The sequence below is a fragment of the Pipistrellus hanaki genome (genome assembly GCF_964339955.1).
Source record: "Pipistrellus hanaki genome assembly, chromosome: 11".
NCBI classification, from domain to species: domain Eukaryota; kingdom Metazoa; phylum Chordata; class Mammalia; order Chiroptera; family Vespertilionidae; genus Pipistrellus; species Pipistrellus hanaki.
The window spans coordinates 14041119-14065137 of NC_140513.1; the positions used below are offsets into that span (position 1 = coordinate 14041119).

Here is a 24019-nt window from a genome sequence, read left to right on the forward strand (position 1 = left end):
ACCCAACAGGGGTGGGAGGAGGGCGTTTGGGGGAAGGAGCTGCGTTAGTGCCTGCACCCCGTCAACCTTTACAGACCGGGCAGCGCCCTGGGCCAGGCCCTGGGCAATCCCTGCAGGTGTCCCTGTAGATCATGATCCCCCCCAGGGAATTAGGGGAGAGAGACAACCTGCTCCCTGGAAGGGCTTTGCTTTAGCATCTGAAAAGAGCAACACCTACTAAATACAAAGGCTTCGCTGCAGCCTGGCATTCCCTGGGAAGAACCAGTCTGCTGCCTTTGTAAGAACTTGCATTTTGCAGGGTTGGATGGACATTTGTACAGAAGAACAGCCTGCTGGGTAAACGCAGCACTTTGCATTAGGCCGAAAGGTGGAGAGGCTGGGCTTCACCCCTCACTCCTCACGTGAAGGCGACCTCCAGCCATTCATTCATTCCACACTGGGGCTGGGCTCTGGCTGGGGCGGGATCCAGACACGAGTGAGCACAGCCCTTTCCCAGGGAGAGAATCACCTTGAAGTGGGTTAAAGGAACACGGAGGGCTGATGGGGCCGGAGGAAGGGATGAGCCGGCCTGGGGAGTAGGATCAGCTTTGCAGAGGAGGTGACTGTCATCTGCTGGTGGTAGGAAGCTCACCAGCGCACAGGGAGGGGAGGGTGTTAGGGACAGAGGGAGAGCCTGGGTGTAGCCTGGGGACTGAAAGAGCATTGGGGGGATGGCCCAAAGTGTGGAGAGACCTGAGGTAAGACTCTGGGAGAGAGGCTTTGGCTGAGCAGCCTGCCCCGTTGTTCACCTCCAGGGGGCGCACCTGAGGCTCTCTGTATGTCATGCCCTCCTCCCCCACCCCTCCTTCCCCCAGGGCGGCGCACAACCTTCAGGCTGCCCATGGTGGCCCTGTTGGCCTGGCTGGGGAAAGACTGGGCCCCAAAGGAGGACCCCCAAACCCAAGGGAGGAGTTTCAGCGGGACCCAGGTGGCAGGAAGCTGTTTATATAGTTAGTTAGGACAGTGACATGATCAGACTGGCATTTTATTTTTTTAATCCTCATCTGAGGATATGTTTTTATTGATTTTAGAGAGAGGGGAAGAGACAGGGAGAAGAAACATTGATATGAGAGAGAAACATCAATCTATTGCCTCCTGCATGCACCCCAACCAAGGACCGAACCCCCTGACCCAGAATCAAACGGTCGACCTTTCAATGTACAGGACAAAGCTCAACCAACTGAGCCACACCGGCCAGGGCCAGGTTAGCATTAGAGAAAGGCCATTCAGACAGCCTTCAGAGAATGTGTTAGAAGCAGAGAGACAGCTGTCTGCTGAAAAACGGCCCACATAGAACACATATTTTGCAAAAATATGACAAAAGGTGAATTCTTTTCATCTGCAAAGAGATGCTACAAATCCACATGAAAAAGACAAGCAGAAACATAAGCAGCCAGCTCATAGAAAAGGAAATACAAATGGCTTTTCAACACATAAAAGTCTCAACTTTATATGAGAGAAACAAACGTTACATTTATTATCGGGATGTGACATGTTTTTCACCCATCAGTTGGCAAAGGTCACCGTTCTGACAATAGCTATGTTGGCAGGAGGGGTAAATGACCCCCTCACCTTGTTGGCGGAACTGAAAATTGGTCCAGTCTCTTTGGAGGGCAATTTGACATAGCGATTGCAGTTTAATATGCATGTACCCTTTGACCTAGCAATTTGACTTTAGGACACATTCATTCCTTATACACAAAGATGCATGTGCAAGAACATCCCTGAAGGACTGTATGTAGCAACAGAAAACTGGAAACAGCCTAAAAGCATCAACCGGGACCAGTTTCGTAGACTGAAGAGTTATAAGTAATTGCAGTGCGTCATATAGCGGCATGCCGTGATGCCATTAAAAACTGAGCCGGCCTGCACATAGGCATCCTGCAACCATGTCCGAGAAACAGTGTTAAGTGAAAAAAGCAGACTGCAGGTCAGTGCACAAAAGGAGGAGAAGGGGTATCACGCATGTGTGAGGATTCTCGCACATGTGGGGCTGGCTTGGCAAGGACACGCAAACCCAGAAACTGTATTTGCCTCTGGGAACAGACCGAGGATTGAGGGACAGGCGTGAATAGAAAATGACTTGTCGTTCTGTGCTGTGTGTGTGTGTGTGTGTGTGTGTGTGTGTGTAGCCTTTGCATATTTTAAAAAATGATCGAAGCAACAAGATGCCAAGTGGCCGAGTGTCCTTCCCAGGCGTGGTTCTCATTTTTACCAGCTCCTTGAAGAATGAATTTCCATGAAGGTGAGTTTTCCAGATATATCATCAGACTCAAAACTCTTCAAAAGATTTTTTAAAAAAGGAGAGTTATGTAAACTGCAGGACAGGCTTCCAGATTCTAGTCCGTGGAGACTGCGGGACGGGCGGACACTCCCGGCTGCCCTGAAGCAAGGGGCTCCGAGCCCTGCCAAGGCCCCTCTCCGCTGGGACGAGGCTCTTGTCCTTCCCCCCCAGCAGGTGCCTCTTCGCACGGGGCGTGTGAGCACAGAGGAAGAGTCGTCCTTGGACCCTGCGTGGTCAGCTCTTTGCAGGCCTTGGAGCCAGGAGCCCTGGCCTTGGGGCAGGAGGCTGTGGGTGTCGTGGCTCTGTGGGGGCCTGGGATATGCTGACCTGCAGTAATAATGTGTTCGGCTGCTTCCTCTCCATGCGGGCCCACCAGGGCCCCTGCGGTGGCCTTGGCTGTAGAGGGGAGCAAACCACCCCCCTCACCGCCATTGCCACAGAGCCCCTGATAGGTGTCCAGACTGCGGGGACACGTCCCTCCCTCCCTCAGGGTGACTGCCTGTAGAGGAAGGGTGAGGGGTTTTCCAAAGCTGCCCCAGGCCTCACAGGTTCCTGGAGGCAACATTAGCTTCCCAGGCCAACATTAGCCACCAGGGGAGGGAAAATTAAAAGGAGCCCCTTTCTCACCGATTGGCCCAACGTGAATAAGCTTTGTCCGTTCCGGTGGACTTGCTGTCAAACATTATCACACAGAATAAAATCATCAATACTATGCAGCCGTTTATATACAATGAGACTGTTAGCAACACTCAGCTTCGTTTTATTATTGCATTTTACAAAGTTACCAAGACAACTGAGGCCGAGTGATGGAACCTCGACTTTATGCGCCATGAAAATGTAATAAAGAATGTGAAAAAGCCGGAAAGAGGCAGGAGAAGCCTAGCAAGCAGCAAAGCCCCCACTGAGGGAGGAGGCTCGAGTACCGGAGCCTCTGGCCAGACCGCAGGGGCCATGAGGTGGGCGGGCGGAGGACTCCCTGGCTCCCTCTTTCCTCCCTCAGCAGACATTTAAGATGCTTCCCCGGTGCCAGGTCCCAAGCCAGGCTCCTCACTCTCATGACAGCACGGTCTCCCCCGCAGAGGCCAGGACGAGGGCAAAGAGGTGAAGTCCCTGGTCACTCAGTGAGAGTGACAGACAGCACAACCCAGCCCCTCCTTCGCCCTCCCCACCATCATCCAGGATTCTCAGCCCTCGTCTTCCCCACTCGGGAGGGAGAGCATCCCCTGATTCCCTTCACTGTCCAGCTCCTGGCCTGGCCTCTGCAGCCGGAGGGACTGGGGAAGCTGGCAGGTCCCGGTGGCCTGAGACGAGGGGGCTGGTTGCACCTTAGGAAATGCCTCCGCGTGGGGGGAAGCTTTTCTGCGAACTCTTGGTGGGCTCAGATGTTACCCCCCACCCCCACCCCTGGGGGCACCGAGCCCCATTCTCTGCTCCCGACATGAGACTCAGAGGCCAACTGTCAGAAAAGAGAAAAACATCAGTCATTTTGTCATTTTATACCAAAGCTCAGTGGTGCTCAGCGTGCATATGAGCATGTGTGTGTGTGTGTATCCTATGCACAAGCACTGGGCCTTTCTAGTTACATACAAATCAAGACTTTTGGTTACTGAGATGGAGGTAATTGAATATGTTGCCTGTTCTGCAAAGCTCCTTTGTCCCCGGGTTCAGAAACAATGTGACCTTATCCCAAGAGGGAGAAACCCATGTGCCACCGGGGAAATGCCCCTCACATCCATCAAGCCAAGCAGGAGCCTGGCAGGAGGCGCCATCAGGGGGAGGCGGTCCGAGGGGACAGGGCGTCGTTTCTGAGCTTCCAGGGAGGGCGCTCCGATGCCCAGCATTTCAAGCCCAATTCTCAACTGCAGGGCCATTACTCAAGACATTAAAACAATTAAGCTATTCTGCTCTGATACTCCGCCAATCACAGGGCAAACGCCAGGTGCCAGGGGGGCGGCAGAGGTCACTTCTCAGCCCGGGGACGTCTTCACGTGGGAGGATGGCGGGAGGCACTGGGGGAGCGGGCGGCTGCCGCGTCTGTCTAGATGGATTACAACGTTCCAGAAGGAACCTTTCCCTCCTCCCCCCACACCTGGCACAGCATTGGGCAGCACTTGGTTCTACGAAACACCTTCTATGTGTACTATCCTTTCCATTCTTCACTCTGCTTCCCAGAGACCAAGTGAGAGAGGCCTGTGCCTCTCAGGAGCGTCAGGGACCCAGAGCCCATAGGGTGCACGCCCCCCACAGAGCCCTTCTGGGGGCTCAGCCAGAGGTCAGACCAGACAGCCCCGAGCTGAGCCCCCAGCCTCTCCCAGCCTGAGACTCGGGCTTCCACATCTGTGAACTGGGCCCAAACCCCTCCCTGCTGGGTGCACAGCTATTGTGCTGAGAAAGGAGCATGGGATTTGGGGCCAGGGGTCCTCCCTAGGAGTCCAGGCTCAGCCACGAGGCCCTGCACATTAGTCCCCAAATGTGAAGAGACGGTGATGCGGGGCTGAGGGGACTGGACGAGAAGGGGCTGTGAAAGTGCTCCGTAAACTGTGCTGTGTGAACTGATGTCAAATTCGGCGGGAAGGGAACTGGTTCTAGAAAAGGCACAGAGCGCCATTCCGAGTGTCTGGGCTCCTCTGCAGCGGGTCTTACCACCCCTCCCCACCCCACTGTCAGCCCTCTCGTGGGGATCATCTGATCTGACCCACCCCACCCCGCGCAATGGTTGGCTGCTGTGGAGCAGGAGACAGCTGACATAAACCACCCAGGGGCCGCATGTACCCTGCCCCTGCCTGCCCCTCAAAGAACTCCCTGCTGGTGGGAGCAATGCTGCGATGCCACAGGGCAGGCGTGATAATAATGAAGGAACTGCAGAGGCTCTCACGGGTTTATGAGGGTGTGGTTCATTCTGTTTAAGGGCTTTGCATGGGGGACATTTGAGCTTGACCTTGAAAGAGAAATGTTTCCATAGGACAGAGAGACAGGGGACAGCAAATCCAAGGACAGGCGAGCAAAGAGTGGGCCCGCACCCTGTGGTCTTCCCATCGTGGTAAGTACCAGAATGTTCTCTTCCCACATGGTGAAAATAGATACAAAGACAAAAAACAGTAAGATACTATGAATAAACCTAACCAAGAAGGTGAAAGACCTACACTTGGAAAACTACAGGACGTTGAAAAAAGAGATAGAGGAAGATTTAAACAAGTGGAAGAATATACAATATTCATGGATTGGTAGAATCAACATCTTTAAAAGGTCCGTACTACCCAAAGCAATCTATAGATTCAATGCAATCCCCATGAAAATATCAACAGCAAATTTCACAGACCTAGAACAAACTATCCAAAAATTTATATGGAACCTAAAATGACCCCTAAAAGCTGTAGCAATCCAGAGAAAGTAGAACAAAGTAGGAGAGATCTCAATACCAGATATCAAAGTACTAAAAACTTGGTACTGGCACAAGAACAGGCATATAGATTAATGGAACAGAACAGAGAATCCAGAAATTTACCCAAGCCTTATGCTCAATTAATATTTGACAAAGGAGGCAAGAGCATACAATGGAGTCCAGACAGTCTCTTCAGCAAATGGTGTTGGGAAAATTGGACAAATACACACAAAAACAAACAAACAAAAAAAAACACAAAAAAAACTAGACCACCAACTTACACCATACACAAAAATAAACTCAAAATGGTTAACAGACTGAAATGTAAAACATGAAACCATAAAAATATTAGAAGAAACCATAGGCAGCAAAAATCTCAGCCAGCTATTGAAGCAATATGTTTACGGATACATCTCCTAGGGCAGTGGTCGGCAAACTCATTAGTCAACAGAGCCAAATATCAACAGTACAATGATTGAAATTTCTGTTGAGAACCAAAATTTTTTAAACTTAAACTTCTTCTAACGCCACTTCTTCAAAATAGACTCGCCCAGGCTGTGGTATTTTGTGGAAGAGCCACACTCAAGGGGCCAAAAAGCTGCATGTAGCTCAGAGCTGCAGTTTTCCTTTGACCTAGGGCAAAGGAAAACAAGGAGAAAATAAATGGGGCTACATGAAAATAAAAAGTTTCTGCACAGCAAAAAAACCATCAATAAAACAACAAGAGAGCCCAATAAGGGGTTAATTTCCAAAATATACAGGGAACTCATACAACTTAACAAAAGGAAGACAAACAATCCAAGTAAAGAATGGGCGAAGGACCAAATAGATAGTTTTCGAAAGAGGACATACAGAAGGTCAAGAGGCACATGAAAAAATGCTCAACGTCACTGATCATCGGAGAGATGCAGGCCAAAACGACAAGGAGATATCACCCCACACCTGTCAGAATGGCTATATCAACAAACCAACAAACTACGAGTGTTGGCGAGGTGGTGGAAAAAAGGGAACCCTAGTTCACTGCTGGTGGGAATGCAGACTGTATGGAACACAGTATGGCGTTTCTTCAAAAAATTAAAATTGAAACTGCCATTTGACCCATTGATCCCACTTCTAAGAATGTATCCTAAGACACCCAAAACACTCATCAGAAAGAATATATGCACCCCTATTTCATAGCAGCACTATTTACAAGTGTCAAGAGTTGGAAACAGCCTAGGTGCCCATCAGCAGATGAGTGGGAAAAACAAAACAAAAAAAGCCACAAAAAAAACCTGGGGTCCATTTACACAATGGATATGCGGCAATAAAAAAAGAAAAAAAACTCTTACCATTTGCAGCAGCATGGATGGACTTAGAGCATTAGGCTGAACAAATTAAGCCAGTCAGAGAAAGGTAAGTATCACATGATCTCACTCATATGTGGAATCGAATGAACCAAATAAACTGATGATCAAAAATAGACCCAGAGACACAGAAGCATGTACAGACTGTGGAACCTCAGAGGGAAGGCAGGTGGATGAGAAGAGATCAACCAATAAACTTGTGTGCCTATATGTACAACCCGTGGACACAGACAATGGGGTGGTGAGGACCTGGGGGGAGAGGGATGGGGGCAGAAGGGAGCGGGCTAGAAGAGGTTAATGGGGAAAAGGAAGTACCTATGTAATACTTCCAACAATAAAGATTAAAAAAAAAACAAAACCAGTTACAAAGAGCAGTGGGAGCACAGGGTCAAGGTCAGGTGCGGATCTAGGGTGTTACAGGAAGAAAGGAGTTAGATTATGAGGGGCCTTGAGTGCTGGCATCAAGAGCTGGGGCTTCATCGGGGAAGGGAGTGAGGGTTGATTGGAGTAGGGGTTCCTGTGGTCAGCCTGTGGTTCTCCCAGGTCCTTCCATCGAGGGATGGAGGAAGGATTGAGGAGTGGAGAGGCAGGAGACAGATGAATTCTGGGTGAGAGATGATGAGGTCTGAGCTAGGGCGAGTGGACAGAGCCCCAGGGAGACAGAAGAAGATGGAGGTGCCGTCTCCAGAGGCCCTGCTAACAGCTGCACTGGACCCAACGCACAGTTACAGGCACGTTCCGCTGCCCTGTTCTGGCCAGGCCCGGTGCCGTGGTGACATCACCCATGCCCAGTGACGCACGCACCCCAAACAAGGCAGGCGAGCCCGTGCGGGAGGCTGCCCTCCGGGGCCGCAGCCAGGGGAACAGTGAGGGCCAGTGGGTGGCTGGACCCTCTGCGGGAATCAGCTGGAGGGAGTGGGGAGAGGAGGGGAGCGGAGGGGAGGGGAGGGGAGGCCAGTGGAGGCGGGGGCCTTCTTGAGACGGGATTATCCCACAGGCGAGCACAGGGCTGGGCTCTGGCCTGGGCTCCGGGTCCAGCCTCTCCGCTAGGAGGAAGGAGACGTCTGCTTTGGCTATGGCTTCAGTCACACCCTGCCAAACCGGCGCCGGTTACCTGACGGGTGAACACGGTGGGGCTTCCGTTAGACACCGAAGAGGGGGACAGTCTCTCATCACTCTGGTCAGCAGCATCGGGAAAACAGGCCAGTCCGTCAGGCCTCCATTTCCCTAATACCCCGTGGGGCGTGGGGGCGGGCTGACTCTGCTGTGTCTGCAGGGACGGGGGCTCCCCTGATCCTGGGGGAGCAGACTGTGCCTAGGGGCAGGAGGGAGGAGGCCGCAGACGGGCGTTGCCTGGGGGCCATATGCAGGGGACCAGGTGTTACTCTTGGAGACAATGGGCTGGCCGGAAAGAGGGCCCAGCGAGGACTCAGGTGGGCCTCCTGCGGTAAAAGAGCTGCTAGGAGCGGGCAGGATCTTGATTAACAACCTTCTCTTTGGGTTAGAGACATTCCTGGGAGGCTGAGTTGCCCGGGACTGTGTGCGGCTGTGTGTGCTGCCTCAGCTGTCCCGTGGCCTGGGCGAAGGGGACTCAGGAGACAGGGAGGGTTGTGGGAGGGAGAAGACAAGGACAGCCGAGGAGGAGGAGGACAGACGTGCTGGTCCGGGGCACACTCCTGCCCACAGGACCCTCCTCCTTGCCCTTCCTTTGCCAGCAGTTCCTGAGCCCTCCTGTGTGCCAGGCCCTGTGCTGATGCCCTCAGACCTGGCATCCTCCTGACTCGGAGTGTGACGTCAGCTCTTCCCAGGGCTGCCAGGACGCATTAAAGGGGACCCTCTGAGCAAGGGCCACATTAACCCAAATCCAACCTCGCTGCGAGGAGCGTGACTCTGCAAGGCAGCCTCCGTCCACGTGTTGTGGGTGGGCCCTAGGTCGGCACTTGCCCATGGCCATACCCACAATGCCCCTGTGGCTTCCCCTCTGAGAGGAGGGGGGCCCACTCTTGTGCAAGGAGCTCCCCCTTTCCTCCCACCACCTCTGGCACCTGGGTCTGGCCTCATGTTCCTCCTCCTCCTCGCCTCACCGGTCTTGTCTCCTCCACTCAGGAGCCTCCTCCTCTCACCCAGGGTGCCCAGCACCCAGGAGCCCTGGGCAGTGCTGGCCACACTGAGAGCACCCCAAACGGGGAGGGCCTGCGGTCAAGGTCAAATGAAATCAGGCAAAACGACCCCTGTGGCTCCTGCCAGCTTGAAGACTGGAGGAGCCATAGTTAGTGACTTCTTAGTTAATTATTTCTTAATTAATAACAAACTGAACACTGCAGCAATAGGCAAGCTAATGAAATAAATGAGGCTAATCTGTTAACTACACCCATGTAGCACATGATCAGAGGGGGGAGTCGCGGTTATTTCCACTCCGTCCCGCAGAGCGGAGGCAGGACGTGGGCCTGCGGCTCCCGGGCTCCAGCCAGGGCTCCAGCCAGGCTCCCTCTGGGCCCGCAGCCCCGGGACTCGGCTGCCCCACGTCCTCTCCTCACCACAGCGCAGCCTGGGGCTGTGGTGCCCCACACACAACAGTGTCACCCCCGCTGTCGCTTCCCATGAGCTCAGACTAGGAGATGCCACCTGTCGCCTTTGGGATGTCATATGTCCACTGCGACTTGTAAACAGGTTTACCACCACGAGGCACCGGGAGGAAGGCGGGCGGGTCGGTCGGCCTCCCGAAGTGCAGGACCCACAGCTCGCAGAGTCCCGGCAGAAATCCCGGCAGCCGCCGTCTCTCCACGTGGAAGCCCAGGGCCTCTCTCCAGCCCTGAGGGGCTTGCTTGTTCCGGGAGGACAGAGTGGCCCTCAGGACAGGGCGCGTGGGGAGTGGGCGAGCTTGCCTGTGCCGGGTGGGTGGTGGCCCTCCACCGGCGGGGAAGCCCGGGGGACTTCCTGGGGCCCGCCGCCGTGAGGGGGCCGGCTCCCAAACCTGCTGCTCCTGCTGCACAGCAGGCGCTTTTCGTCCAGCAGGGACAGGTGGTATTCGCACAGGTCGATCAGCGAGGCCACCTGCTGGTGCAGGGGCAGCATCTTGAACTTCCTCTGCGCCAGGTAAAAGAAAGCCTCTACGAAGGCCTGCAGGCACATCCCTGTGGGGGAGAGACCAGTGTGAGCAGGTGTGTGACAGCTGCCCAGCTCTAATCACTGCACTTCCCACCAGCGTTCCCATTCCGGAAATGACACAGGCTCAGCCACAGGCTCCTACCCTCTGTCCTACCCACCACACGCCCAGCTGGGCATATACAGCACAGGCAAGCTCGCCCACTCCCCACGCGCCCTGTCCTGAGGGCCACTCTGTCCTACCCACCACACGCCCAGCTGGGCATATACAGCCCTTGGCAGATTCAATCCTTTAAGCAACCCTATGCAGCAGGTTTAATTAGCCCTGTTTTACAGAGGAGAAAACTGAGTCTCAGAGGTGGGGAGACCTGGGCCAAGTCCTCTGGGTGGAAGTGGAGTTGGGATTTAAGCCTAGCCCAAAGCTGTAGCCCTCTGCACCCCAAAAAACATCCCTGGTAAAAGCCAGGCCCTGACTTTGATTCCACCCGACGGGAGACAGTTACTCAGGTCAGCCAATCTGATGGCAATGTTTCACATCTGGACAGAGGTGCTGGCTTCGTGGGTGTATTTGTCAAAAGTCATCAAGTTGGACTTTGAGATGTATGCATTTGGCTGTATGTAAATTTCACCTCAAAAAGTAAAATGCAACTGACCTCTTCTCTCTACCCAAAACTATATTCTGCATCGTATTAATAGTAGTCCTCTCTGTGCTCCTGGAATATCCTTTCTTATTCTTGGGATCTGAGCTCCAAATCACCTACTCAGAGACCTTCCCTGGCTCCCAGCTTAGACCCGGCCCCACAGCTGCCTGCACTTCCTTTGGAGCGCACACCACGGCCTGCTCAGTGCTCACCTGTGTGGCTCTTTGACACTCTGTCTTCCTTGCTGGCTCTGAGCCCCAGCTCACCACTGCACCTCCAGCCCCAGCACCCAAAGGTGCTCCATATCGTCATGATGAATGAACGAGTTGATTCTAGGCACTTTACAGACATTATCACTAATCCTTACAATGCCTTTTCGAAGTCAGTATGATGCTCTCCCCCCCCCCCCCCCCCCCCCGCCCTGCCCCGCTTACAGGTTGAGTAACTTCTTTAAGGTCACACAGCAGAGAACAGTGGCCTGGAAATTCAAACTCTGACTCCCAACTCGTTTAACGAAGTTGTGCTGTATGAAGGCTTCTGAGTCTTCCCAATGGCCAAGTGAAAATGAACCCCAGGACCCAAATTCATGGGATCCCCTGGGCTCCCTGGGGAGGGTGACACGAGGCTGGACGGAATCTGATCTGAGTGGCGCCCAAGACCCTGCAGTGTTTGCGATGAGGCCGGCGCTGCCTCTGCCGGCCCACACCTCCCCAGTGGCCTTGCTTCTGGCTCAGAGGCATTATTCACCCACTTCCGCCACCACAGGGGGAGCCAGGCCTGGAGGCTGTCAATACTGGGCTCTGTGTGCACCCTGGGACCTCAGGGCTCTTTTCGCCTTGGGAACCTGAGCTGAGCAAAGTTGTTCTGTCTCTTTCCATGTCCACCAAGGCTTCTTTGCGCGGCTTCTTTCGACTCCAGATGCGCTGCAAGTCCCTTCTCTGGCCCTGACAGGAGGAGCTGACAGTGAGAACAGCCCTGGTGTAAATCCCGGTAATGTTCACAGAGCTCTGGCGGGACAGAGAGGCAGGGAATCGAGAGGCAGATCTTCCTAATCACCGAGTCCGAGTCCAGGGCCAGGGCTCTCCTGGGATGTGCCTGCCCGCGCGTGTGTCACCGTAGGCGGGAGAGTCAGGCGCATGCGGAGTGAAAGAGTTCTGGATCCAGAGCCAGGGAAGCCGGGTGCCGTCCCAGCCCCCAACTGTCCTGCTTGTGATCTAAACAGCACAACCCAAGGTGTGGTCTGCAGCCTGGTGCCACGTCCAGGAACTGCGTGTCCCGGCCCTGACAAGATAAGGAGCTCGGCCTGGAAGGAAGTCCCCTTCTCATCAATCACCTTGTTCAATTCAGCTGGCAGCGCCTTGAGGTACGTTTCCCAGCAAAGGCGGCGGCAAGCGTCTGCATGCCGGCTCAGCCTCCTGGTCGGGACTGAGGAGCAGTGCGTGGACGGCGCCTGTGAGCAGCTCGAGTCCACACAGCCCTCCCCGGCTTCCACACGCACCCCGGGCACCCCAATCCTGTCAAACGCAGATCTGAGGGGGTGCCTGAGACCCCGCATTCCTAAGGAGCTCCCATGATGCCTGGCTGCTGGCCCTGGGAACACACTCTGAGCAGCAAGGGCTGAGCGCCTGCTACTCAGCAAATATTTGTTTCCTCCCCTCGGTCGAAGGCAGACGGTGATTAGAGCTATAATGCACAGAAAAACACACCGAGGACCTTTCCCGGGGAAAATGCATGGCTAAGTGATTTGGAAGAAGTTCTAAAATGAGAAATGGGATTTAATGTTATACTAGGTTTGCTTGTCTGTATTTTCTGTAGTAAACACATATGAATTCTAAAATAGGCCATGGAAAGAGGGGGTGCAAGGGCCACCGCTTTTAATTATGAGCTCTTTGCTACTATTTAAATTAGAAGTTATTCACTTGCATTACTTGGAAAAGAATACTATGTAAGCTTTCTGCACGTATATTCTACTTTGACATCTATTAACTAACACACACGGGGAAAATAGACAAAGTAAAGGGGAAAGGGACGTCGTTGAACTCAGAGTCAGGTGCCGGCAGTTTGGTTCTGGTGAGATCTCTCTTCCTGGCCTGCGGTCGGCCGCCTCTCACTGTGTCCTCAATGGCAGAGAGGGAGCCAGCTCTCTGGTCTCTCTTCTTATATATGGACACAGGCCCATCAGATCAGCGCCCCAACCTTATGACTCCATTTCACCTTCATTACTTCCTCAGAGACCTGTCTCCAAATACAGTCACATTGGGGTTAGGGTTTCAACATATGGACTTGGCAGGGACACAAGCTCACAGCACCCCAGCATGCTAAGCTCTATTCAGGTGCACCCCAGCACCTGGGGACACTCCCCTAGCACTGGTCAAGTCTCTAAAATGACCTGAGCCATTCATCAGAAATATAAATCCTACCCTCTTCCCTATTCCCCATCCCCTAAAACCCCTCGCAGCTCTGATCAGAGCTGGAAGCATGCCTTTGGTAATACTGCTTTAGTGACCTGTCACAGTAAAAGTAATGAAAGGAAACAATAACAGTGAGTATTTACTGAGCCCTCATTAAGTGCATGGCCCTGGGCTAAGTGTGGCTACTTAACTTAATTCCACAGAAACTGTATGAAGCAGGTAGGTGGAAGCATCAAACTCAAACCCGTTTCGCATTAGAGGTCCGTCAGAGTCACACCCAGCTGACAGGCGGCAGACCCAGGTCCGCTATCTTGACTCTTTACTCCTCGGCTGCAAGGAGTGTAATTCCAGTTGCAGAGAAGACAGAAGAGACGCCCGCCTTGTAGGAGTGAGGGATGGCCGCCTCCTCTGTGGGCTGCCAGCACCAGGCGCAGCGGGGCCTGCCACGCTCTGTACACGGCCGTCCCCACCTGCCTCCCACGCCCCGAGATAAGCTGTGGGGTATTTTTGTGAAACTCCATTCGGGCTGACGGATGTCGCTGGAGAAAGCGGCCTTTGAAACGTTCCCGTTGTAGCCGTACGCACTTCTCTCCCCCAGACGGCCGCTTGGCTATTGGGATGCGGCCCCTGACAGAAGATGGCCTCATTCTGTCAATCCAGCAGGAGAGGGCGGGCCCAGGGGCTCCTCCGGCTCCAGTCCTCCCTCTCCGCTCCCAGGGAGGGGTCCTGCACCCGGCTTAGTGACAGCCCCGGTGGCTGCTCTCTGATAAACCCATCGTCTATTTTGGGGCTTAAGGATGGAAACAAGAATAATACCTGCGAGTGCACAGCACTTGCCAATTTATAAAGAATATCCGTCTCCTTATCTGGCCCTCAGAGCAATGCTTGGAAGACGATGTTACCGCAAGTGCTCCCCATTTACAGTCGAGGCAAGCAGCTTGTCAGGCCCCCTAAGTGGGTGAGGCAGCACTTACACCCACACCCATCTGACTCCCAGGCCTAGCCAAGTGCACGCTCTTGCCTACATCTGACATCCACGAATTATCTTCTAGTTCACAGGGCACATTTGCATATGAGATAATTAAATCACTGTCGGCTGCCAGAGATGCTACCCCAGACTGGCTGGGAGATGTTTCTTTTCCTCTCGAACACACCGAGCTCCTTGCTAGGACTTCTGTTTCACGGTGCTGGTGTGTTGGGCTGGGGCAGCCCTTTCCAGTCCTCTCTCTCTCCCAGCCCTTAAATCTCCTCCCCATTACTCACCCAGAATAGACGTTTCTGTCTCACAGTGCGATCCTAAATGTGTAAGTACACAGCCTTCCGTGTGGAAGCATCGGTAGGAAATAAAGCTGAGCGATCTTGACTGGAATTAGCTCAGTGATTCCTCTCCGTGTGGCGGAATGTTCCCCACAAGAGCGATCTGTGAAGGCGGCGCGACTGCGGGTGGTTAATCACCAGCTTCCCAGGCCGCTCGGCACCCCCTGCCTGGCTCCCGGTCTGCTGCCGCCCGGGCCCCAGACATCACTGGGGTCTCTCCAGGCGTGTGTGTGTGTGTGTGTGTGTGTGTGTGTGTGTGTGTGTGTGTAGGGGGGGTGTCTTGAGGAACTACACAGGGACAGCAAACCTGGCCATTCCCTGTGAGGTGGCATTCAGGTCTGTGGAACAGGGACTGGCTACTTACTAGCTACTCTGCTACTTACTAGCTGTCTAGCCTCTAGTGAGTCCTGCCACCTCAAGGTCTCTGTTTCTTTGCCTGGAAAGTGGGGACTGTACTGTCTGCCCTTTTACAAGGCACCGCCCAGAAAAGCTCCATACATGCTTCAACATAGCCGTGGTGCCACCGCCCGTCACCCCCACTCTGATGCTCACGCTCCCCTCACAGCGCCCGCCCGCAGTGCTGAGAACACTGTTTACCCTGCCGTGCAGGGGGCTGGCTGCGTGTCTCCACACGTGACTGTGGCGAGGCGGAGCGGCTCTTGACAAGTGTTTGCGGGATGGATGAGCCCACGGGCGGGGCCACAGGAGGAAGCCCTGCAGGGAGGCCGGGTCTTGCTCCTGTGCACTGTGTGGCTGTGAGCGTTACCTCCAGGGCCTGGCCTCCCCTCTCCGCTCTGTAAGATGAGCAGCAGCCTGGGCGATTTCTCTGGATTCCAGAGGCGCTGGGCTGATGGCAGCTACGGAATGTTTTAAAAATGGTAACTAAAATCACACACCACATTTACTGAGGACGCTCTGCCCGCCAGGACTCTTACGGTACATTTTCCCTGTGCATGCTCATTTAGTCTCACGGCAACCCGAGCAGCCCAGCCACTGGCCCAAGGTCACACTTCCCTCGCCCAAGGTCACACTGTTGGGAGAGTGTGGGGCTGGGAGCCAACACCGCTCCACATGCCTCTCCCACACCAGGCGGGACCCTCCTCACAGCCCATCTTTCCAGAGAAGAAAGTCACATTCTCACAGTCATAGTGTTTAAGCGTCACCTTTGTCCTTGGCTAGATGGAAAAACTAATAAGGGTCATAAAGGAACCATAAGCAGACTTTGCAGAAAACCATTACCCCTCTCCCGCCCCCCCCCCCCAGAGGCCTGCAGCACCAATAACAAACATAATCAAAGATGAAGGCAGCTGTTCCATCATTTCATCGACCACAGGTCACACCACTGCACCAGACTGCCCCAGTCCCATCCAGCGTCACCCCTGATTCCACGCGGCATGGACACAAGGCCCTAAGTCATGATCTGGGAAGACAGTCTAAGGACTGGTCACCACTTCCTGCAACTTCTTTGTGCTCTTCAGACACTTCTCGTGTGATTAATGGCTCCAATGGGACCTTCTGAGGCTCTACACTCACTCCGCAGCAAGTTCTCAAAACCCCTGGCTCGGAAAGGACTTTGCAGATCACGCAATCCAGACCTGACATGATAACAATAACAACACCAAAAACAACAAGGATGAGTAAGAGCAGCTGGCATACGGCGCATGCTTAGTACACACCAGGCACTGCGGCAAGCTCTTTGGGACCCTCTCAGGTATCCTCTGAACGCAATCTGGATGGTGGGTGCATTTAGGATCCCACCCCATTCCACCTCTGGCTGTTCACCTGCGTTTAATGACAAACTGAAGCTTTGCTTTTGTCTTGGTTGGCCCTGCAGGGGAGGTAGAGACATTCCTCCGAGGCCCAGACTGGAGGAGGTGGTGGGATTTGAACCCAGGCTCTGTGAGTCTGCCCTCACAGTGTCAGGTTTACTCAGAGAGGCAGGGAAGAAGTGGTAAATCGTGAGTTGGCAAAACCGATTCTAGCACTATTTGTCTAGCTTCCCGTACTTTCCCTGTGAGATTCGCAGCTGCGGTCGCCCTCCCTGACACTGCGAACAATGGTCATCTAGGCCACACGTGGCCATCTCCAGTGTGGGGTGCCCAGCACATCCCCAGGAGGCCCCATCTCGCTGTGTGCCCTCTACCTCAGAGCTGACACGTGCAAAGCCTCCCACTGGGCTGCTTTCCCATAGAGCAAATCTCACCTTCCCCACAATGGCCGGCTCTGGGGGATTGTAAGGTAGCAGCCCGGTGATTAACACCACCTGACCACCTTTCAGGTGGATGTGGGGGTGGGGCAGGGGGATGCCAGCCCTTGTGTGGAAGGGAAGGGGACTCAGGGAGGGGAGAGAGGGCTGTGGAACTGGGGAGTGGAGTGTTAGAATGCAAAGGAGAAGCCTGGAATTGCCTGGGAGAGGCAGGCAAGCGTCCAAGCCCTGAGGAAGGAGAGGCAGGTGGTCTGGCGTTAGTGCCTGCTGCCCCTGCTCCTCAGTCTCTTCCCTTCTCCTGGATCGTGCCCATCAGCCATCAGACACACCCTGGGTCTTGCATTGTTGAAGAGGTGTCCTTGATAGAGCATCTCACTGGGCATTCGATCACTGCTCCCTGATCAGCCAGCCAAATGTCCCAGAAAGATGCTGGCACACCGCTGTCTCCACTGCCTTCCTCCTGCTCATTTTGCCAAAAACTTGGGAACTGTCCCTTCCCTTCCTCTTAGCTCGCTTTCTCCGCAGCATTTGTTAATGTACGTGGACACCTCCCTTCTTGAAAAACTCTCTTTTCGCTCTCTGACTCCCCACTGGCCTGCTTTTCTTTGTATCTTCCTGGGACTCGGGCTCAAGCTCACCTGTCCTCTGCTGGCTTCTCTCTGCTTCACCGACCCAGGCCCAGCTTCTCTTCCCTCTTCCTGTCCTTTATTCCCTAGGCTTAAAATAGCCACGCCTCCAGTCTTTATCTCCAGGCCAGACTGCTCCCCCCACCTGTCCCCCAAACTGGGTAATCTCATTAGCATTCCTAAAAGCCCCTTAGAAACAGATTTCATGGTCTTCCCTTCCCGATCCTACTCTTCCTTAAGTCCTACCCATTTCAATAAACAAAACCCTCGCTTAAGCCAGAAGTCCAAGAACCATTGTTGAAACTCCTCCCGCAACGTCTGGAGTGCTTCACACCTCTGCTCTCCATCTCCGCCATCAGCCATCACCACCACAGCCATCCACAGCGGGGGAGGCCGTCCCTCCCCTGGGCTCCCTCGCAGCCTCCTGGCAGGTATCTCCACTTCCACCTGCCCCCTTCCTCCCAGCACCCAGAGCACCTTTTAGAAGCAGCAACCAGGCCAGGATTCTCCTGCTTTAAGCTGCCCCACAGCATTCAGAACCCATCCATGTTCCTTATCTGCTCTGAGCTGTTACTGCAGCGCTCCAAACCCGGTGCCCCCCCTTGTCCCGAGTGCCCCCATGTTAATGTCTGCCCCCTCGCCCTGCTGGCTTTCATCTCCCAGAAGCTGCCACACACTTTCCCAGCTGGGGTTCTTGTCCTGGGCCGTTCCTCCGCCAGACACCCTTTCCCTGGTCTCCACCCAGTTTGCACTTAGATCTCAGCTCCCTGATCCACCTCCTAACATAAATCAGGCCTTCTCTGCTGTTCTCCTTAAAAACAGTTATTTCATAGAATTCATTACATTTATTTTTGTGTTTCTGTGCTTAATGTCTGTCCGTCTCAGCTCCTAGAATAAGGTGACCAGACATCCCGCTTTTGGCAGGACAGTCCTGATTTTTAACAATCTGTCCCGCGTCCTGTGGAGTTTTAAAAAAGTCCCGATTTTTGGAAAAATTCTTTTAAATCTTTTGGACTTTTTTAAAGTGCCTCAGGACTCGGGACAAATTGTTAAAAATCGGGACTGCCCCACCAAAAGTGGGACGTCTGGTCACCTTATCCTAGACTGTCAGGGGCCTGGGTACTGATCACTGCACATCCCATCACTACTAGTACCTGCCACATGATCAGCACTCACTGAACATCAGCTGACTAACTGAATGAAATGGATCTGTGTAGCTAATGGCACGGGGGTAGGTGTTTGACAAATGTCAATTCTCTCCTCCCTTCCCTGCTTGGGTCACTGACGGATTTTGTGAGTGAGCCTTCAGCATCCATTTAGGCTAGAACCCGGCTTTGTATCACAGAGGCCTGAGGTCAGACTGTTCACTGTCTTTGAGCCGTCAGAGAGGCTAAGCCTGGCAGAGAAACGTCTGCTGCTGGGCACGGAGGCCCAGAATCTCCATCCACTGCAGCTGCTCTTGGTTTCCCAAAGAGTCCAGCTGGGGGCAGTTAGACCACCTCCTCAGCCAGCAAAGGCACGCTGCCCGGCTCCCTCTGCCTGCCCCAGGGAACTGGCTGGGCCTTCTGGGGTTCACAGGAGACCAGTCGGGAGCTCTGGAGGTGGACTGAACCCTGACCTCAGGAGAGACCCCTTTGCGGAGCTCTGAGGAACCAGCCTGTCACGTGGAGAGGTGAGGGGAGACAGATCAGTGTCAAAAATAAGACAGAGAGGCGGGTTTCAACTTGACTCACATTAAGAATGTCACTTTAGAGTACAAATGAGAGAAGAGAAATGCTCTTTTATGCGGGAGTTTATTTTTGTCGTTTTGTCAGCGAGAAATTGCAGCCCTGGGGGCATTGGAGCTGCACAGAATTACCCAAAACATTAACATGCAAATTGCCTTCTTTAGAGAAGGTAATTTTATTAGTGCAGGAAAACGTTTCTCTCCCTATACTCACTTCAGGATCAGGGGGCTGTCTGGGGGCGAGGGGATCACTGCAAACGGAGAGTTAGGGAGAGTTCTGAGCTTGGTTAGGATTCTATTACCTCCTCTACTTGGGACCATGTGAGGGACACACTACAGTGCCCCGCTGGTTACCAGGGGTGCCCCGAGTGTAGTGGGCAGGTGACTTGTTCAAGATCATATAGCATCAATGGCAGAAGAAGGGGTAGAGTTGAGGTCATGTGACCTATGTCTCAGTTAACCAGGTGAGCAACAGGGAACCCTTAGGGGTCCAGGAAATAGCTACTCTGAGAATAAAGGGCCAAGGTGCCCAGAACCAACAGACACAGAAGAGGGCATGACTGACAGGAAGGGGGAGAGGGGCCTGGAGGCTTCACAAAGGTCTCGCATGTGAGCACTGTCCAGGCCATCAAGACAGGGAATGGCATGGCAGGCAGGGCGATGTGCCTTAGCAGAGGCATAGACAGCAGCGTGTTGGCCTGGCCAGAGCGGCCTGTGGCTGCTGCACAGGGTGTGTGGGAGGAGAGTGAGGTGAGGCTGGGGGCTGGGGTGGCAGAGGGTGGACAGGAGGCTGGCCAGGCCGATCTTGAGGCTGAAGAACTCTGATTTTATTCTGCAGGGCCTGTTAGGACAGAACCACGTTCCTTTGAGACTTCAGGAGGGAGCGGGGTCCCAGGCCCTGGAGCGCCAAAGCGACAGAAGGTTGTATGAGGCTGCGCTTACATAAGCTTGCTCCTCCCTTCACAGACGCAATCTGTGGGGAAGTGTGGGCAGAGATACCCACCTACTACCGAGAAAAAAGCACCTCAGTCATGTAAGGTCTCATGAGCAGCCCAGGTGTGCTCCCTTTCCCAGCAGGCTGCCACCCTGTGCCCTGAGCTGGGCGGCAGCTGCATCTTCTGACTGTGGTGGGGCACAGGGAACTGCTCCCACAGCTCGGGGGACTGCCTTTTAGGGAAGCATTTCAAGTACACATGGAGCTGTTGTGGAGATACTCAAGGGTGTTCTCTATCTCGGGGTTTCTCGATCTCAACCCCTTTCGGATTTGAGGCCAGAGGACTCTATTGTGGGGTTTGCCGTGTACATTACATGATGTTTTGCAGCATCCCTGGCCTCTACTCATTAGATTCTAATTGCAACCTCCTTCTGCAGTTGTGACAACCAAAAATGTCCCACAGGGCCCCTTCCCTGTGGGGGCAAAATTGCCCCCCATTTAGAACCACTGATTTCTCTAGACCTCAGGGAATACATGGAGGTCAAGGACACCCAGCCACGGAAGTCTCCCAAGTCCTCCAGTGGGAATGCTGGGCACTCCAAGGGCATGACCCTACTTTCTCTTCTCTCCATGGACAAAGGATGAGCAAAGTGTAGTTTTCGTCACAAACTTGTATGCTGACTATGTAAAAGAGAAATGTGTGATTTACTTCTTAGAAATATCTAGGAAACAGATCAGGGAGGGAAGGAAGAAAGCCAATGAACAGCAGGTGGTTCTCCCATTAACTCACCAGGGTATCAGAGACCCTCATCTGTGAATATGGATGTTGGAATAAATGATCTCTAAGGCCTTTCTGGTTGTAAATACTACAATTCTATGGCAGTAAGATGAACACACATCAGAGAATGCTACCAGTGAATACTGGAGTTGGCCCCATGAGAGAGTTGGTGAACTATGGGCTGGGTAAAGCTCTGTCTTGGCTACATCGACCATCTAGACTAGCGACAGCAACCTGATCAGATAGCTCATGAGGTTCTCACTTCATTCTCAGGTTAAATGACTAAACTCAGATTTCACCAGGGATTCCATGGAAAATCTCTGAAAGTGTTTGTATGATGAACACTTCTGGAATGCTTGTGATTTGTGCAGCTTTTCACAGACCATTAGAATTTAAAGACGAAGAATAGAGGTTCAGAAACACTTCTAAAGTCACAGTCCAGGAAGAACCTGTGATTTAATTAAAAGGTTATAAAGTGTTTTCTCTCCACAGTACTCTACCACCACATCAGTAGGGCTCCAATATAACAACAGTGGATTACTACTGAGTGGGCTGCATGACAAAGACTCTATTTAAAAAGTAGTTTTGGGGAAACCCAAAGGTAAGAGGGAGAGAACATAAACCAAGGAAACAAAAGCCTCTGGCACCCACTGCTTCAGTGAACATTAAGTACTGCCCAGCTTCCAGCCAGGTTAACACAAAGCCTCACATTAAAAGCCTGATTGCCTTAGTTTCAAGTTAGTACCAGATATATCAAGTCCAGCTTTCAACAAAAAGTTACAAGGCCTGCTAAAAGACAAGAATAAACGTGGTCTGAAGAGACAAAGTGAGCATCAGAACTGGACTCACAATATGATAAAGATGTTGGAATATTATCTGATGGGAAACTCAAAATAAAAATAATTAATGTGTTAAGGACTCTAATGGGGAAAATAGGCAATGTTCAAAAACAGATGGGCAATGTAGGTAAGAGATAGAAACACTAAGGAAGAATCAAAAGCTAATGCTAGAAATAAAAACACCATACAAGAAATGAAGAATGCCCACAATGGACTTGCCAGTAGACTGGACATGGCCAGAGGAAGAATCAGTCAGGCTGGAAATATGTCAGTAGAAACATCACACATTGAACTGCAAAGAGAAAAAAGAATGCAAGAAAGGAGAATGTCCAGGCACAGTGGTACACTGACAAAAGGTGTAATATACGTGTAATGGGAATACCGGAAGGAGAAGAAAGGAGAAAGATAATATGAACTCATAATGGCTGAGAAGTTTCCAAAATGAATGACAGACTCAGAAAAGGCATAAATGAAGGCAAAATAGAATCTTTTGATTTTTCTTATTCTTCATTGATCTAATAGGTTACTGTTTAAAGTAATAATAGCAACAATGTATTAGGTGATAATATTTTAGAAATAAGTGAAATAAATACTATCAAATTGTGAGGGGCAGGAGGGAACAAATGGGAATAGTTTTATCATAAGACACCTACACTTTCTATGAAATGGAATAGTGTTATTTAAAAATGGACTTATTATAGTTGGAAAAGTGCATTGTAAATGCTAGGACAACAACTGAATTAAAAAATATATAATTGATATGTTAAAAAAAAATAATGGAATCACATAAAATGCTCACTTAAAACCAGAGATGACAGAAAAGAAGGGAAGATTAAAAAAAAAAAAAAAAAAAAAAAAAGCAACGAACAAGTGCAACAAGTAGAAAGCAGTTATAAACATGGTAGCTACTAACCCAACTATATCAATAATTACTTTAAATGTGAATGGTTTAAATATATCAATTAAAAGACAAAAAAATATTTTTAATTGAGGTGGATAAAAAAAGAAAACAAAACTCAACTACATGTTGCTTATAAAAAACCTACCTTAAACACAGACATAGATTAAAAAGTAAAGAGATGGAGAAAGACAGATCATGCTAACATCAAGCCAAAAAGCAAGTTGGAGTCACTTTATTCATTTCAGACAAAGCAGACTGCAGAACAAGGAAAATTATCTGGGATAAAGATGGGCATTACATAATAATCGAGGGTCAAAATACATAAAAAATTGATAGAACTGCACAGAAAATAGACAAATCCACTATCATAGTTGAAGATTTCAACCCCTCCATCAGTAATTGACAGATCCAGCAGGCAGAAAATCGGTAAGGAGATAGTTGAAATGAATGGCACCATCAATCAACTGGATCTAATTGACATTTCTAAAACACTTCATCCAACTAGAGCAGAATACATATGGAATGTTCACAAGACACTACATTCTGGGCCATAAAACACACCTTAACAAATTTAGTAGACTAAAAATCTCAAAGTTTGTTCTCCTACCACAATGTAATTAAACTAGAGCTCAACAACAGAAAGTCCCAAAGTATTTGGAGATTAAGTAGTAGATGTCTAAACAATATTTGGGTCAAAAATAAGTCTCAAGAGAAATCTTAAAATATTTTGAACTAAATAAATATAAAAATAGAACTTACTGAATTTTGTGGGATGCAGTGAAAGCAGTGCTTAGAGGGAAATTTATAGCATTGAATGCATATATTAGACAAGATAAAATATCTAAAAATCAATCATCTGAGCTTCCACCTTAGGAAACTAGAAAAAGAAGAGCAAATTAAATCTAAGATGTAGGCAGAAGAAAAGAAATAATAAAAATTAGAGTATAAATCAATGACATTAAAAACAGGAACTCAATAGAGAAAATGAATTAACATAAAAGATGGGTCTCTGAAAAGATCAATAATTAATGTGTTAAGGACTAATTAGTCAGGCAACTCAAGAAATAATAAAAAAAGATTTACTAGACTACTAATTAGTAATTTAAAATTACTAACATCAGAAATAAAGGAGATAATCACTCCTGATCCTGTGAACATTAAAAAGATAATAAAGGAATATTATGAATAACTCTATGCCCACAAATTTGGTAACTTAAGATTAAATGGTCCAATTTTTTGAGAAATTCGACTTACTAAAACCCATATAAGGAGAAACAAATAATCTGAATAGGCTTATGTATCCATTAAAGAAATTGAATGAATAATTAATAATTTTCCAAAAAAGAAAGCACTAGGCCCTGATGGCTTCACTAATAAATTCTACCCAACATTTAAGAAAGAAACAGCACAAATTCTCTGCAATCTCTTCCAGAGTACAGAAGCAAAGGGGAACACATTCTAATTCATTTGATAAGGCCAGCATA

General features: G+C 51.0%; 1 protein-coding gene across 1 annotated transcript in view; it reads right to left on the reverse strand.

The window, feature by feature from the left end:
• Positions 1 to 9251: 9251 nt before the first annotated feature.
• TTLL11 (tubulin tyrosine ligase like 11) overlaps positions 9252 to 24019 on the reverse strand; it is a 173287-nt gene continuing 158519 nt past the window's right edge. The window contains exon 10 of the mRNA XM_084899222.1: positions 9252 to 10185. Coding sequence (XP_084755348.1) covers positions 9902 to 10185 — 284 coding nt within the window. The 3' untranslated portion in view covers positions 9252 to 9901. The remainder of the gene's footprint in view (positions 10186 to 24019) is intronic.